We start from the raw sequence: 17,945 nt of genomic DNA, 5'->3' as shown, positions 1-17,945 counted from the left end.
GTTAGACCCAGAGAGAGAGACAGTTAGACCCAGAGAGAGAGAGAGTTAGACCCAGAGAGAGGGACAGTTAGAGAGGGACATTTGTAAATGATGTCTGAGTGTTGGAGTGTGCACCTGGCTATCTGTACATTTACAGTGCCTTGCGAAAGTATTCGGCCCCCTTGAACTTTGCGACCTTTTGCCACATTTCAGGCTTCAAACATAAAGATATAAAACTGTATTTTTTTGTGAAGAATCAACAACAAGTGGGACACAATCATGAAGTGGAACGACATTTATTGGATATTTCAAACTTTTTTAACAAATCAAAAACTGAAAAATTGGGCGTGCAAAATTATTCAGCCCCCTTAAGTTAATACTTTGTAGCGCCACCTTTTGCTGCGATTACAGCTGTAAGTCGCTTGGGGTATGTCTCTATCAGTTTTGCACATCGAGAGACTGAAATTTTTTCCCATTCCTCCTTGCAAAACAGCTCGAGCTCAGTGAGGTTGGATGGAGAGCATTTGTGAACAGCAGTTTTCAGTTCTTTCCACAGATTCTCAATTGGATTCAGGTCTGGACTTTGACTTGGCCATTCTAACACCTGGATATGTTTATTTTTGAACCATTCCATTGTAGATTTTGCTTTATGTTTTGGATCATTGTCTTGTTGGAAGACAAATCTCCGTCCCAGTCTCAGGTCTTTTGCAGACTCCATCAGGTTTTCTTCCAGAATGGTCCTGTATTTGGCTCCATCCATCTTCCCATCAATTTTAATCATCTTCCCTGTCCCTGCTGAAGAAAAGCAGGCCCAAACCATGATGCTGCCACCACCATGTTTGACAGTGGGCATGGTGTGTTCAGGGTGATAAGCTGTGTTGCTTTTACGCCAAACATAACGTTTTGCATTGTTGCCAAAAAGTTCAATTTTGGTTTCATCTGACCAGAGCACCTTCTTCCACATGTTTGGTGTGTCTCCCAGGTGGCTTGTGGCAAACTTTAAACGACACTTTTTATGGATATCTTTAAGAATTGGCTTTCTTCTTGCCACTCTTCCATAAAGGCCAGATTTGTGCAATATACGACTGATTGTTGTCCTATGGACAGAGTCTCCCACCTCAGCTGTAGATCTCTGCAGTTCATCCAGAGTGATCATGGGCCTCTTGGCTGCATCTCTGGTCAGTCTTCTCCTTGTATGAGCTGAAAGTTTAGAGGGACGGCCAGGTCTTGGTAGATTTGCAGTGGTCTGATACTCCTTCCATTTCAATATTATCGCTTGCACAGTGCTCCTTGGGATGTTTAAAGCTTGGGAAATCTTTTTGTATCCAAATCCGGCTTTAAACTTCTTCACAACAGTATCTCGGACCTGCCTGGTGTGTTCCTTGTTCTTCATGATGCTCTCTGCGCTTTTAACGGACCTCTGAGACTATCACAGTGCAGGTGCATTTATACGGAGACTTGATTACACACAGGTGGATTGTATTTATCATCATTAGTCATTTAGGTCAACATTGGATCATTCAGAGATCCTCACTGAACTTCTGGAAAGAGTTTGCTGCATTGAAAGTAAAGGGGCTGAATGATTTTGCACTCCCAATTTTTCAGTTTTTGATTTGTTAAAAAAGTTTGAAATATCCAATAAATGTCGTTCCACTTCATGATTGTGTCCCACTTGTTGTTGATTCTTCACAAAAAAATAAAGTTTTATATCTTTATGTTTGAGGCCTGAAATGTGGCAAAAGGTCGCAAAGTTCAAGGGGGCCGAATACTTTCGCAAGGCACTGTAAAAACAAAGACAATTGTGCCATCTTGTTTGCTTAACGTTAATTTAAGGAATTTTAAATTATTTATGTTTTCACTTTTGATACTTAAGTATATTTAAAACCATGTACTTTTAGACTTTTACTCAAGTAGGATTTTACTGGGTATATTTCACTTTGACTCAAGTAGGATTTTACTGGGTGACTTTCACTTTTACTGAAGTAGGATTTTACTGGGTGACTTTCACTTTGACTCAAGTAGGATTTTACTGGGTGACTTTCACTTTTACACAAGTAGGATTTTACCGGGTGACTTTCACTTTTACTCGAGTCATGTTCTATGAAGGAATCATTACTGCATATTACTGCATATTAGTGCACATGGAACACTGCTGGGATCTTTTATTTCAGCTGGTGAAACATGGGAGCAACACGTCACGCTGTATGTTATTCAGTGTAGATACTCTACACACTGCAGACCACAGAGAGTTGGACAGGAAGGTCTCAGACAACATCCTGTTGGTAAAGGGATGGTTATTTGGGGAAGAGCAACACAGAGTCATTTTGTGAAGTGGTCATTGTTTAGCAGAAGTGACTGTAGTGACGTTGTCTGTAGCTGCCTGATGCAGAATGGATGGACCATGTTGGAGACGGCTGCTGTGTGTTGAGCGGCAGGACCGGAACCGGAACTAACTAGAGAGATACAACTCCTTCCTAAAATATCCAGGATTAAAATGTCTCTGTGTGTGTGTGTGTCTCGGTGTGTGTGTGTGTGTCTCAGTGTGTGTGTGTCTCGGTGTCTCTGTGTGTGTGTGTGTCGGTGTGTGTCTCTCGGGGGTTGGTCTCGGTGTCTGTCTCGGAGTCTGTGTGTGTCTCAGTGTCTGTGTTTGTCTCGGTGTCTGGTGTGTGCGTCTCGGTGTTTGTGTCTTGTGTGTGTCTCATGTCTGGTGTGTGTGTGTGTGTCTTGTTGTGCGTGTCTGGTGTGTGTGTGTGTGTGTGTGTGAGTGTGTGTGTGTGTGTGTGTGTGTGTGTGTGTGTGTGTGTGTGTGTGTGTGTGTGTTATCCAGGGCCCTAATGAGACAGTGTTACACCACAGCCAGTCTGAAGAAGCGCAGGCTGGATCAAAGGAACAGTCTCTCTGAATGTCAAGTGTGTTGGAGGGTTCAGACAAGTCTGCACAGGAGGGTGTGTGTGTGTGTGTGTGTGTGTGTGTGTGTGTGTGTGTGTGTGTGTGTGTGTGTGTGTGTGTGTGTGTGTGTGTGTTTGGCTGCTTTCTACTGTCCCTCCATACATTTCAAGGTGTCTATTTCTATGTCTGTGTACATATTGGTGTGTGTTTTGTGTCCTGACTTCTGGCAGGTTGTCAATCAGGCTGTCAGGTAGACTGGGGATTAATGAGCCATTGGACATAGTGTAGGTCTCTGGGCAGACTCAATCCACCATGTGCATGAAAACGACTTGTCTTTCATTGAATGACAACAAAGACTTTACTGAAGAATCATTACTGAATAATCCCTACTGAAGAGTGTATAATCCCTACTGAAGAGTGTATAATCCCTATTGAAGAGTGTATAATCCCTATTGAAGAGTGTATAATCCCTACTGAAGAGTGTATAATCCCTACTGAAGAGTGTATAATCCCTACTGAAGAGTGTATAATCCCTACTGAAAAGTGTATAATCCCTATTGAAGAGTGTATAATCCCTACTGAAGAGTGTATAATCCCTACTGAAGAGTGTATAATCCCTATTGAAGAGTGTATAATCCCTATTGAAGAGTGTATAATCCCTACTGAAGAGTGTATAATCCCTACTGAAGAGTGTATAATCCCTACTGAAGAATCACTACTGAAGAATCACTACTGAATAATCCCTACTGAAGAGTGTATAATCCCTATTGAAGAATCACTACTGAAGAATCCTTACTGAATAATCCCTACTGAAGAGTGTATAATCCCTACTGAAGAGTGTATAATCCCTACTGAAGAATCACTACTGAAGAATCACTACTGAAGGATCCCTACTGAAGAATCACTACTGAAGAATCACTACTGAATAATCACTACTGAAGAATCACTACTGAAGGATCCCTACTGAAGAATCACTACTAAAGAATCACTACTGAAGAATCACTACTGAAGAATCACTACTGAAGAATCACTACTGAAGGATCCCTACTGAAGAATCACTACTGAAGAATCACTACTGAAGAATCACTACTGAAGAATCACTACTGAAGAATCACTACTGAAGGACCCTACTGAAGAATCACTACTGAAGAATCACTACTGAAGAATCACTACTGAAGAATCACTACTGAAGAATCACTACTGAAGAATCCCTATTGAAGAATCACTGACGAAGGGGCGTAGACTTCGGCTTGACTCAATAAAAAATGTTTGTGTCCCCGAACAACTGAAAAAACCCTTAGTGAAGTCCAGAAAGAATAACTTCTGAACTGTTACAGCTGGTTAAACCACACAGAGAGAGAGAGAGAGAGAGAGAGAGAGAGAGAGAGAGAGATCAGTAGGGCATGAGTCAACCCTGTTTGAGACCAGATCAAACCAACAGTTTACAGTGTGAGAGCCCATTACTAAGACAGCCCTTTCCTTTTCTCAACTATGAAACTATTCACATTAAAACACCTCTGACTATCAGCATCACAGACCAAGGATCAATCCCAAATGGCACCCTATGTCCTTTACTGTGGACTACTTTTGACCAGAACCCTATGGCACTTCAGTGCACTACATAGGGAATAGGGTGCCATTTGGGATGGAATTTAGGACATCTGTCTAAACATGTCTGAACATTATTTAAAACAATAAACCGGCCAAACTCTGGTTTTGTTTCTTCTTGGGAATCAGCTGTAGTAGTTTGAACTGCACCAGGGCAGAAAAATTCATTATCAAATTTCTTCTCACTTTTTTTCCACTCAACTTTTTTTCCGTTTGTTTTTCTTCTGCGAAACCTTTGTGCCAAAACATCCAGCGGTTTAATTAAATTCATACTGTAAGTTGACACAATTGTATATTTTGTTACGATGACGACCATGAACTCTCGTTGTTGGCTACGTCGCAGGTTATTTTAGTTTGATTCGTTTTTTGAGTGGAAGTTTAGAAGAAAAAAACATGATTTTTAATTATTAAGATGAACAACAGCTAAAGATGATTCTGGACTGACAGAGAGGAGGATATGAGATAAAGACTGAGAAAGAGAGAGAGAGGAAGATAGAAGGAGATAAAGACTGAGAAAGAGAGAGAGAGGAGGATAGAAGGAGATAAAGACTGAGAAAGAGAGGGAGAGGAGGATAAGAGATAAAGACTGAGAAAGAGAGAGAGAGGAGGATAGAAGGAGATAAAGACTGAGAAAGAGAGAGAGAGGAGGATAAGAGATAAAGACTGAGAAAGAGAGAGAGAGGAAGATAGAAGGAGATAAAGACTGAGAAAGAGAGGGAGAGGAGGATAAGAGATAAAGACTGAGAAAGAGAGAGAGAGGAAGATAGAAGGAGATAAAGACTGAGAAAGAGAGGGAGAGGAGGATAAGAGATAAAGACTGAGAAAGAGAGAGAGAGGAGGATAAGAGATAAAGACTGAGAAAGAGAGGGAGAGGAGGATAGAAGGAGATAAAGACTGAGAAAGAGAGGGAGAGGAGGATAAGAGATAAAGACTGAGAAAGAGAGGGAGAGGAGGATAGAAGGAGATAAAGACTGAGAAAGAGAGGGAGAGGAGGATAGATGGAGATAAAGACAGAGGGAGAGGAGTGTCGTGTCTTTGGCTATGCCGGATTAAGTGATATGACATGCTATTCTATAAAATAATTTATCCGTAATTAATATTACCTGATTGAGCTAATCATGTAAATGTAATTAACTAGAGAGTCGGGGCACCACAAAATAATATTTATAGAGCTGTTATCTTCTGAATAAACTCTTAAAGACCTAGTAACATTTTACATCAATAGCAGTCAATATTAATCGTCACCTTAATTCAGTCTCATCTGAAAGTTGTAAATTCTTGGTTATCTTCACGAACCCTGGCTAACAAGTTGAATCAGCAATGCAAAATTGGGTTTAATTATTTATTTACTAAATACCTAACTAATCACACAGAATTACACATACACATAATTAATCAACTTGATTACAAATTACGTCATAAAGGAAAACGTCCCTAGTGGGCGAAACAGATATGACAGCTGGTTACACAAAAGAAAAGGGGCTGGGTTTGAGTGAAAGAGCGGGAAGACTGAGGAACAAAGGGTGAAGCTGTGCTATCGTAAATATAGTATCTTATGCATTCTAAATTACCGCCCATTTGGAAAAGGAAAATGCAATAAATATTTACTCTGAGCTGCGCTTCGGTAGGTTGGTGGTAGATGGAAGGCCGTGTTGCCAAACCGAGTCCTTTGAAGAATGTCTCTGATGGTCAATTGGATACGTTGTAGTGACGTTGTTGTGTGATAGACGGGATACTCTGTCTGTTCCTTCCTAACCCTCGTTTGCATCTGCTGTTGCTAACTCAACGGCTAGGAGGTATCACTTCTGTAGTGAAAGAGTTCGAAGTTCATACCATTCGCAACCAAAACTCACGCTGATATTGGCTTCGTTCTGTAGTTATTGTCTGAACCATTCTGACATCGGACCGTCGTCCTCACATCCTCGTCAAGGCTTTATATAGGAAGGGAGAGGAGGGCGTGTTCGAAAAGTTTTATAGCCCATGTCCCTTCGCAGGGGCGGGCCACTGATTGAGCAGAGCCCTAACCTTATGGAAACACAAATCTCACATTTTAGAAGCTAAAATCACATTTCACCCCATCACGAATAATTTCATATTCAAACGTTTATATTAAATAACAATTCCATGTGAATCCGATAACTCTGATGTGTAGACTTTCCACTGTAGAGTTTATGTCATCTTATCATTGATGAGAATGTCTCAGATGACAACCGAACTGACATCATATTCATTAAGTACCACCGCATATGTTCAACTGGTCGGATTACCAGAATATAGTTAATTTCCCCCCACCTTCCGATGTTCCCAGAATCTCTATGTTAACCAAGGGATTTTCAAATATCATATCAGTAGGGTAGAGAGAGGAAAAAGGGGGAAAGAGGTATTTATGACTGTCATAAACCTTCCCCCAGGCCAATGTCATGACAGGAGGATAGGAGATAAAGACTGAGAAAGAGAGGGAGAGGAGAATAGAAGGAGATACTGACTGAGAAAGAGGGGGAGAGGAGGATAGGTGATAAAGACTGAGAAAGAGAGGGAGATATCACTCTTCGTGGCTAGTCGTCGGTTCTGTAGACTAGGTCTCCCTTCCACTCCCTGTCTGAGTGGCTTTCCCAGACTCACACATACGGGTACATTAGTATCCCTAGCCACTTGATCCCTCCCCCTCAAATGGGTCCCTCTTCTAGATCTCAGAGATCTAAACAGTCTAACAGAGGATAAGATTGAGATATTACCATATTGTTTAAATCTTCATGAGCCATGCTGCGGGGTTAGGGGTACGGCGGGGTTAGAGTACGGCTGGGTTAGGGGTGCTGCGGGATTAGGGGTGCTGTGGGGTTAGGGATGCTGCGGGGTTAGGGGTGCTGCGGGGTTAGGGGTGCTGTGGGGTTAGGGATGCTGCGGGGTTAGGGATGCTGCGGGGTTAGGGATGCTGCGAGGTTAGGGGTGCTGCGGGGTTAGGGGTGCTGCGGGGTTAGGGGTGCTGCGGGGTTAGGGGTGCTGCAGGGTTAGGGATGCTGCGGGGTTAGGGGTGCTGCGGGGTTAGGGGTGCTGCGGGGTTAGGGGTGCTGCGGGGTTAGGGATGCTGCAGGGTTAGGGGTACTGCGGGTTTAGGGGTGCTACGGGGTTAGGGATGCTGCGGGTTAAGGGTGCTGCGGGGTTAGGGGTGCTGCGGGGTTAGGGGTACGGCGGGGTTAGGTGTACTGCCGGGTTAGGGATGCTGCGGGGTTAGGGTACGGTGGGGTTAGGGATGCTGCGGAGTTAGGGGTGCTGCGGGGTTAGGGATGCTGCGGGGTTAGGGGTACGGCGGGGTTAGGTGTACTGCCGGGTTAGGGATGCTGCAGGGTTTAGGATACGGCGGGGTTAGGGATGCTGCGGGGTTAGGGGTACGGCGGGGTTAGGGATGCTGCGGGGTTAGGGGTGCTGCGGGGTTAGGGGTGCCGCGGGGTTAGGGGTGCTGCGGGGTTAAGGATGCTGCGGGGTTAAGGGTGCTGCGGGGTTAGGGGTGCTGCGGGGTTAGGGGTGCAGCGGGGTTAGGGGTGCTGCCTGGTTAGGGATGCTGCGGGGTTAGGGGTGCTGCGGGGTTAGGGGTGCTGCGGGGTTAGGGGTGCTGCGGGGTTAGGGATGCTGCGGGGTTAAGGGTGCTGCGGGGTTAGGGGTGCTGCAGGGTTAGGGGTACGGCGGGGTTAGGGGTGCTGCGGGGTTAGGGATGCTGAGGGATTAGGGGTACGGCGGGGTTAGGGACGCTGAGGGGTTAGGGGTGCTGCGGGGTTAGGGGTACGGCGGGTTAGGGGTGCTGCGGGGTTAGGGGTGCTGCGGGGTTAGGGGTGCGGCAGGGTTAGGGGTAAGGCGGGGTTAGGGGTGCTGCGGGGTTAGGGGTGCTGCAGGGTTAGCGGTATGTTGGGCTTAGGGGTGCTGCAGGGTTAGGGGTACGGCGGGGTTAGGGGTGCTGCAGGGTTAGGGGTACGGCGGGGTTAGGGGTGCTGCGGGGTTAGGGGTGCTGCGGGGTTAGGGGTGCTGCGAGGTTAGGGGTACGGCGGGGTTAGGGGTACGGCGGGGTTAGGGATGCTGAGGGGTTAGGGATGCTGCGGGGTTAGGGGTGCTGCGGGGTTAGGGATGCTGCGGGGTTAGGGGTACGGCGGGGTTAGGGATGCTGCGGGGTTAGGGGTGCTGCGGGGTTAGGGGTGCTGCGGGGTTAGGGGTGCTGCAGGGTTAAGGATGCTGCGGGGTTAAGGGTGCTGCGGGGTTAGGGGTGCTGCGGGGTTAGGGGTGCAGCGGGGTTAGGGGTGCTGCCTGGTTAGGGATGCTGCGGGGTTAGGGGTGCTGCGGGGTTAGGGGTGCTGCGGGGTTAGGGGTGCTGCGGGGTTAGGGGTGCTGCGGGGTTAGGGGTGCTGCGGGGTTAGGGATGCTGCGGGGTTAGGGGTGCTGCGGGGTTAGGGGTGCTGCGGGGTTAGGGGTGCTGCGGGGTTAGGGATGCTGAGGGATTAGGGGTACGGTGGGGTTAGGGACGCTGAGGGGTTAGGGGTGCTGCGGGGTTAGGGGTACGGCGGGTTAGGGGTGCTGCGGGGTTAGGGGTGCTGCGGGGTTAGGGGTGCGGCAGGGTTAGGGGTACGGCGGGGTTAGGGGTGCTGCGGGGTTAGGGGTGCTGCAGGGTTAGCGGTATGTTGGGCTTAGGGGTGCTGCAGGGTTAGGGGTACGGCGGGGTTAGGGGTGCTGCAGGGTTAGGGGTACGGCGGGGTTAGGGGTGCTGCGGGGTTAGGGGTGCTGCGGGGTTAGGGGTGCTGCGAGGTTAGGGGTACGGCGGGGTTAGGGGTACGGCGGGGTTAAGGATGCTGAGGGGTTAGGGATGCTGCGGGGTTAGGGGTGCTGCGGGGTTAGGGATGCTGCGGGGTTAGGGATACGGTGGGGTTAGGGGTACGGCGGGGTTAGGGGTGCTGCGGGGTTAGGGGTGCTGCGGGGTTAGGGGTGCTGCAGGGTTAAGGATGCTGCGGGGTTAAGGGTGCTGCGGGGTTAGGGGTGCTGCGGGGTTAGGGGTGCAGCGGGGTTAGGGGTGCTGCCTGGTTAGGGATGCTGCGGGGTTAGGGGTGCTGCGGGGTTAGGGGTGCTGCGGGGTTAGGGGTGCTGCGGGGTTAGGGGTGCTGCGGGGTTAGGGGTGCTGCGGGGTTAGGGATGCTGCGGGGTTAGGGGTGCTGCGGGGTTAGGGGTGCTGCGGGGTTAGGGGTGCTGCGGGGTTAGGGATGCTGAGGGATTAGGGGTACGGTGGGGTTAGGGACGCTGAGGGGTTAGGGGTGCTGCGGGGTTAGGGGTACGGCGGGTTAGGGGTGCTGCGGGGTTAGGGGTGCTGCGGGGTTAGGGGTGCGGCAGGGTTAGGGGTACGGCGGGGTTAGGGGTGCTGCGGGGTTAGGGGTGCTGCAGGGTTAGCGGTATGTTGGGCTTAGGGGTGCTGCAGGGTTAGGGGTACGGCGGGGTTAGGGGTGCTGCAGGGTTAGGGGTACGGCGGGGTTAGGGGTGCTGCGGGGTTAGGGGTGCTGCGGGGTTAGGGGTGCTGCGAGGTTAGGGGTACGGCGGGGTTAGGGGTACGGCGGGGTTAAGGATGCTGAGGGGTTAGGGATGCTGCGGGGTTAGGGGTGCTGCGGGGTTAGGGATGCTGCGGGGTTAGGGATACGGTGGGGTTAGGGGTACGGCGGGGTTAGGGGTGCTGCGGGGTTAGGGGTGCTGCGGGGTTAGGGGTGCTGCAGGGTTAAGGATGCTGCGGGGTTAAGGGTGCTGCGGGGTTAGGGGTGCTGCGGGGTTAGGGGTGCAGCGGGGTTAGGGGTGCTGCCTGGTTAGGGATGCTGCGGGGTTAGGGGTGCTGCGGGGTTAGGGGTGCTGCGGGGTTAGGGGTGCTGCGGGGTTAGGGGTGCTGCGGGGTTAGGGGTGCTGCGGGGTTAGGGATGCTGCGGGGTTAGGGGTGCTGCGGGGTTAGGGGTGCTGCGGGGTTAGGGGTGCTGCGGGGTTAGGGATGCTGAGGGATTAGGGGTACGGTGGGGTTAGGGACGCTGAGGGGTTAGGGGTGCTGCGGGGTTAGGGGTACGGCGGGTTAGGGGTGCTGCGGGGTTAGGGGTGCTGCGGGGTTAGGGGTGCGGCAGGGTTAGGGGTACGGCGGGGTTAGGGGTGCTGCGGGGTTAGGGGTGCTGCAGGGTTAGCGGTATGTTGGGCTTAGGGGTGCTGCAGGGTTAGGGGTACGGCGGGGTTAGGGGTGCTGCAGGGTTAGGGGTACGGCGGGGTTAGGGGTGCTGCGGGGTTAGGGGTGCTGCGGGGTTAGGGGTGCTGCGAGGTTAGGGGTACGGCGGGGTTAGGGGTACGGCGGGGTTAAGGATGCTGAGGGGTTAGGGATGCTGCGGGGTTAGGGGTGCTGCGGGGTTAGGGATGCTGCGGGGTTAGGGATACGGTGGGGTTAGGGGTACGGCGGGGTTAGGGGCCTTCATACACCAGCCTTCTGATTGGATGAGACAGGGGACAGACAGCTCATTGCCATGGTCACCGACTTTGACCTGACTTTGACAGATAAGAAAAGAGATGAAGTCGTCAAACTGCCTCAGAGAAACAAAACACTTTCATATTTAGACGCTGAATAATGCATTTTATATTTGTGATTAACAGCAATTAACTATATTTATGGTGTGATTAGTTATATTTATGGTGTGATTAGTTTTGTACTTTGGTTCTCACCCCCTCAATCATTATTTCAACAGAGAGAGTCAGAGAGAGAGAGAATGGGAGAGAGAGACATAGAGAGAGAGAATGGGAGAGAGAGTCAGAGAGAGAGTCAGAGAGAGAGAGTCAGAGAGAGAGAGTCATAGAGAGAGAGTCATAGAGAGAATGGGAGAGAGTCATAGAGAGAGAGAATGTGAGAGAGAGAATGATAGAGAGAGAATGGGAGAGAGAGAATGATAGAGCGAGAATGATAGAGCGAGAATGGGAGAGAGAGAATGGGAGAGAGAGAATGGGAGAGGGAAAGAGAGGGGAGGGAGAGAGAATGGGAGAGAGAGAATGGGAGAGCGAGAATGGGAGAGAGAGAATGGGAGAGGGAAAGAGAGGGGAGGGAGAGAGAATGGGAGAGGGAAAGAGAGGGGAGGAGAGAGAGAATGGGAGAGGGAAAGAGAGGGGAGGAGAGAATGGGAGAGAGAGAATGGGAGAAGGAAAGAGAGGGGAGGGAGAGAGAGAATGGGAGAGAGAGAATGGGAGAGCGAGAATGGGAGAGAGAATGGGAGAGGGAAAGAGAGGGGAGGGAGAGAGAATGGGAGAGAGAGAATGGGAGAGAATGAATGGGAGAGGGAAAGAGGGGGGGGGGAGAGAGAATGGGAGAGGGAAAGAGAGGGGAGGAGAGAGAGAATGGGAGAGGGAAAGAGAGGGGAGGAGAGAGAGAATGGGAGAGGGAAAGAGAGGGGAGGGAGAGCGAATGGGAGAGAGAGAATGGGAGAGAATGAATGGGAGAGGGAAAGAGGGTGGGGGAGGACATTCACATTTATACACAAGGTGATATATTGACACCAGTTTATGTCAAACGCGATAGACAGAATATTGCAGGTATTAATCAAATCAGTCTGTGTTTAATTAAATGTGAAATAGGAGAAAGAAACAGACAGTCTCTTCATTGAGCTGTCTCTGATGATGGATATGTGTGTGTGTGTGTGTGTGTGTGTGTGAGAGCTCTCTTACAATACCCATGCCATTTATCAACCTCTCAGCTCCAGGTACTGAAGCCACCTTTCACAGCCAGATAAGAAAAGTTGACAATACAAATGAAACACTGTTTTATTCACCCCTCATTTTTTTGTGGAAAGTGGAAATAATTTATCCGGTTTACTGTTAAACGTTGACAGTTTCCAGTAATATACATTCCCTTTGCAAAGCTATTCAGGAAACATCGCTCTGCGCTGGAAAATCTGAATGGCCACAGTGTGTTCTCTGGAAAAACTGTTGTGTTGTGTTCTTTCTGTTGTGTTGTGTTCTTTCTGTTGTGTTCTATTGTGTTGTGTTGTGTTCTTTCTGTTGTGTTCTATTGTGTTGTGTTGTGTTATTTCTGTTGTGTTCTATTGTGTTGTGTTGTGTTCTATTGTGTTGTGTTGTGTTCTATTGTGTTGTGTTGTGTTCTATTGTGTTGTGTTGTGTTCTATTGTGTTGTGTTGTGTTCTATTGTGTTGTGTTCTGTCTGTTCTGTTTGTGTTGTGTTCTATTGTGTTGTTATGTTCAGTTTGTTCGTTCTACATTGAACACATGCTTTTCTGTCTTTGTTTGTCGTGTGTGTGTGTGTGTGTGTGTGTGTGTGTGTGTGTGTGTGTGTGTGTGTGTGTGTGTGTGTGTGTGTGTGTGTGTGTGTGTCACTCAAGCAAGATCTTATGTGTGTGTTTTCTGCTGACTCACAATGCTCCCTCTCCGTCCCTCATCCATTCCCCCTCCCTTCCCTTCCCCCTCTCTCTCTCTCTCTCTCCCTCATCCATTCCCCCTCCCTTCCCTTCCCTCTCTCTCTCTCTCTCCCTCATCCATTCCCCCTCCCTCCCTCTCTCTCCTTCCTCCCCTCCCTCCCTCTCTCTCCTTCCTTCCCTCCTTCCTTCCCTCCCTCTCTCTTCTCCTCCCTCCCGTTTGCCTCCCCCCTCCCTTCACCCCCCCTCCTCCTTCCCTTCCTCTCTCCTTTCCTCTCTCTCCCTCTCTTCAGATTGAGAATCTACAGGAGCAGCTGAGAGACAAGGAGAAACAGATGAGTAGTCTGAAGGACAGAGTCAGGTCTCTCCAGACAGACACCTCCAACACTGACACAGCTCTCACCACCCTGGAGGAAGCACTGGCTGAGAAGGTATATATTATAGAAACACACACACGCACATGAGCTTTGGGGCTCCCGAGTGGCACAGCGGTCTAAGGCACTGCATCTCAGTGTTAGAGGCGTCACTACAGACACTGGTTTGATCTCCCGGGCTGTATCACAACCGGCCGTGATTGGGAGTCCCATAGGGTGGCGCACAATTGGCCCAGCTTCGTCCAGGTTAGGGAGGGTTTGGGCGGGATAGGCCGTGCAGGTTAGGGAGGGTTTGGCCGGGAAAGGCCGTCCAGGTAGGGAGGGTTTGGCCGGGATAGGCCGTCCAGGTTAGGGAGGGTTTGGCCGGGAAAGGCCGTCTAGGTAGGGAGGGGTTGGCCGTCATTGTAAAATTAGAATTTGTGAAATCTATGAAAATAAAAGCTGTGGTTTTGTTGTGAGAATGATGCTATAATACACAGCAGTACTACACTACTACACTACTACACTACACTACACTACCACACTACACTACTACGCTACCACACTACTACACTACACTACTACACTACACTACACTACCACTCTAATACACTACTACACTACACTACTACACTACTACACTACACTACCACACTACACTACTACACTACTACGCTACCACACTACTACACTACACTACTACACTACACTACCACTCTAATACACTACCACACTACACTACTACACTACTACTCTACCACACTACTACATCACTACACTACACTACCACACTACTACACTACTACACTACTACACTACTACACTACTACACTACTACACTACTACACTACTACATCACTACACTACACTACCACACTACTACACTACCACAATACACTACTACACTACTACGCTACCACACTACTACACTACACTACTACAATACTACACTACCACACTACTACACTACCGCAATACACTACCACACTACTACACTACCACAATACACTACCACACTACTACACTACCACAATACACTACTACACTACTACGCTACCACACTACTACATTACACTACTACACTACACTACCACTCTAATACACTACCACAATAACTACCACACTACTATACTACTACACTACTACACTACCACACTACTACACTACCACACTACTATACTACTACACTACCACACTACCACACTACTACACTACTACACTACTACACCACCACACCACTACACTACTACACCACCACACTACTACACTACTACACCACCACACCACTACACTACTATATCATCACACTACTACACTACTACACCACCACACCACTACACTACTACACTACTACACTACCACACTACTACACTACTACACTACTACACTACCACACTACTACACTACCACACTACTATACTACTACACTACTACACTACTACACTACCACACTACCACACTACTACACTACTACACTACTACACCACCACACTACTATACTACCACACTACTACACTACTACACTACTACACCACCACACTACTACACTACCACAATAACTACCACACTACTATACTACCACACTACCACACTACTACACTACTATACTACTACACTACCACACTACTACACTACCACACTACTATACTACCACACTACTACACTACTACACTACTACACCACCACACTACTACACTACCACAATAACTACCACACTACTATACTACCACACTACCACACTACTACACTACTATACTACTACACTACTACACCACCACACTACTACACTACCACAATAACTACCACACTACCACACTACCACACTACTATACTACTACACTACTACACCACCACACTACTACACTACCACAATAACTACCACACTACCACACTACCACACTACTATACTACTACACTACTACACCACCACACCACTACACTACCACAATAACTACCACACTACTACACCACCACACTACTACACTACTACACCACCACACCACTACACTACTACACCACCACACTACTACACTACTACACCACCACACCACTACACCACCACACTACTACACTACTATATCACCACACTACTACACTACCACACTACCACTACTACACTACTACACCACATGACTACACCACTACACTACTACACTACCACCCTACTACACTACACTACTACACTACCACTTCTACACTACTACACCACACTACTACACTACTACACCACTACTACACTACTATACCACTACTACACTACTACACTACACTACACTACACTACTACACTACTACACTACTACACCACTACTACGCTACTACAATACACTACTACACTACACTACCACCACAGGTTGTGAAACAATATCTCTCTTTCAAATGTCTCCCTTTTCTCTCTCTACTCCTCCCCTTTCTCTCTACTTTCTCCATCTCTACTTTCTCCATCTCCCTCCCCCTTTTCTCTCTCTACCCCTCCCCTCTCTCTCCCTCTTTTCTCCGGACACGTCAGGTGGTTCTCTTTCCCTCTCCCTCTCTTTCCCTCTCCTCTCTCTCCCTCTCCTCTCTTTCCCTCTCCCTCTCTTTCCCTCTCTTCTCTTTCCCTCTCCCTCTCTTTCCCTCTCTTCTCTTTCCCTCTCCTCTCTTTCCCTCTCCCTCTCTTTCCCTCTCTTCTCGTTCCCTCTCTTCTCTTTCCCTCTCTTCTCTTTCCCTCTCTTCTCTTTCCCTCTCCTCTCTCTCCCTCTCCTCTTGTTCCCTCTCCTCTCTTTCCCTCTCCCTCTCCCTTCCTGACCCACTCTTTCTCTTCCTCTCTCTCCTCCTCTCTCCCTCTCTATCCCTCTCACCCTGTCTCTCCCTCTCTCCTCTCCTCTCACCCTTTCTCTCACCCTCTCTCTCTCATCTCCATCTCCATCTCTCTCTCTCTCTCTCTCTCTCTCTCCCTCTCTCTCTCTCTCTCTCTCTCTCTCTCTCTCTCCTCTCCTCTCCTCTCCTCTCCTCTCCTCTCTCCCCTATCTCTCTCCCTCTCCCCTCTCTCTCTTCCTCACCCACTCTCTCTCTTCCATGCAGAGCGAGGTTGAGGTTGAGACACAAACACACAGGTGTGAGATGAACAGAGCCAACCGTTGGTCTTCCAGTACGTGGTGTGTGTTGTTCTGACTGGCTGTGAAGGTTGAACACTCTGTCAGACACTGTTCTAGTTGTGATATAAGGAGTGTGAGCTACACTATTAAATGTTACTGAGCTTGTGATTTAGTCAGTGTAGTAAGTTCGAGCGCCTGTTAAACTTTGATGGACTGTGTGTGAGGCGATGAATGAGGAAAAACATACTTATTATTCAACCTAAAGTGGTTATTATTAGTTTAATATGATGTAATAATAGCCATTAAATTATAGTAATTTCCACTAGATTATTTTCCAGGCCAGTTGTAATGGCCCTCAAAACAACATTCAGACCCCGTTGTCAATAGAAACCAATAGAAGATGAACTCTTAGGCAGGGCGGCCCACCTAGTGCCCGATGGGACAAGAACATCCCGGTCAGCCAAACCCTCCCCTAACCCGGACGACGCTGGGCTAAACCCTCCCCTAACCCGGACGACGCTGGGCTAAACCCTCCCCTAACCCGGACAACGCTGGGCTAAACCCTCCCCTAACCCGGACAACGCTGGGCTAAACCCTCCCCTAACCTGGACGACGCTGGGCTAAACCCTCCCCTAACCTGGACGACGCTGGGCCAAACCCTCCCCTAACCCGGACGACGCTGGGCTAAACCCTCCCCTAACCTGGATGACGCTGGGCTAAACCCTCCCCTAACCCGGACGACGCTGGGCCAAACCCTCCCCTAACCCGGACGATGCTGGGCTAAACCCTCCCCTAACCCGGACGACGCTGGGCTAAACCCTCCCCTAACCCGGACGATGCTGGGCTAAACCCTCCCCTAACCCGGACGATGCTGGGCTAAACCCTCCCCTAACCCGGACGACGCTGGGCTAAACCCTCCCCTAACCCGGACGATGCTGGGCTAAACCCTCCCCTAACCCGGACGACGCTGGGCTAAACCCTCCCCTAACCCGGACGATGCTGGGCTACACCCTCCCCTAACCCGGACGACGCTGGGCTAAACCCTCCCCTAACCCGGACGATGCTGGGCTAAACCCTCCCCTAACCCGGATGACGCTGGGCTAAACCCTCCCCTAACCCGGACGACGCTGGGCTAAACCCTCCCGTAACCCGGACGACGCTGGGCCAATTGTGCGCCGCCCCATGGGTCTCCCGGTCGCGGCCGGTTGTGACAGAGCCTGGACTCTAACCCAGGATCTCTAGTAGCAGAGCTATCACTGTGATGCAGTGTCTTAAACCACCGCGCCACTCGGGAGGCCCTGACCTCTATCTACCCATTCCTCTACAGGTGAGTAGAGGAATATATGTGACTGTCCCCTATATGTGACTGTCCCCATGTGTGAATTAATCCTCTGACCCTCTCTGTAGGAGCGTATCATTGAGCGTCTGAAGGAGCAGAGAGACAGAGACGACAGAGAGAAGACAGAAGACATCGAGTCCAACAAGAAAGAACTGAAGGAGCTCAGAGAGAAACTCAGTTTACTGCAGGGAGACCTGTCTGACCGAGAGGTGAGCTACAATGAGCAGACAGGCACCGCACTCAGTCTACTGCAGGGAGACCTGTCTGACCAATAGGTGAGCTACAATGACCAGACA

The 17,945-nt window shown here is 49.2% G+C and overlaps 1 protein-coding gene across 4 annotated transcripts in view; it reads left to right on the top strand.

The window, feature by feature from the left end:
- LOC110513868 (ELKS/Rab6-interacting/CAST family member 1) overlaps positions 1-17,945 on the top strand; it is a 268,459-nt gene that overhangs the window by 136,647 nt on the left and 113,867 nt on the right. For all 4 annotated transcript variants that reach the window (XM_036956818.1, XM_036956820.1, XM_036956816.1 and 1 more), the window contains 2 exons: positions 13,175-13,312; positions 17,718-17,858. In XM_036956818.1, coding sequence (XP_036812713.1) covers positions 13,175-13,312; positions 17,718-17,858 — 279 coding nt within the window. The remainder of the gene's footprint in view (positions 1-13,174; positions 13,313-17,717; positions 17,859-17,945) is intronic.

The sequence above is a fragment of the Oncorhynchus mykiss genome, chromosome 21, assembly GCF_013265735.2.
Source record: "Oncorhynchus mykiss isolate Arlee chromosome 21, USDA_OmykA_1.1, whole genome shotgun sequence".
NCBI lineage: Eukaryota > Metazoa > Chordata > Actinopteri > Salmoniformes > Salmonidae > Oncorhynchus > Oncorhynchus mykiss.
This window is presented reverse-complemented; position numbering and strand designations above follow the sequence as displayed.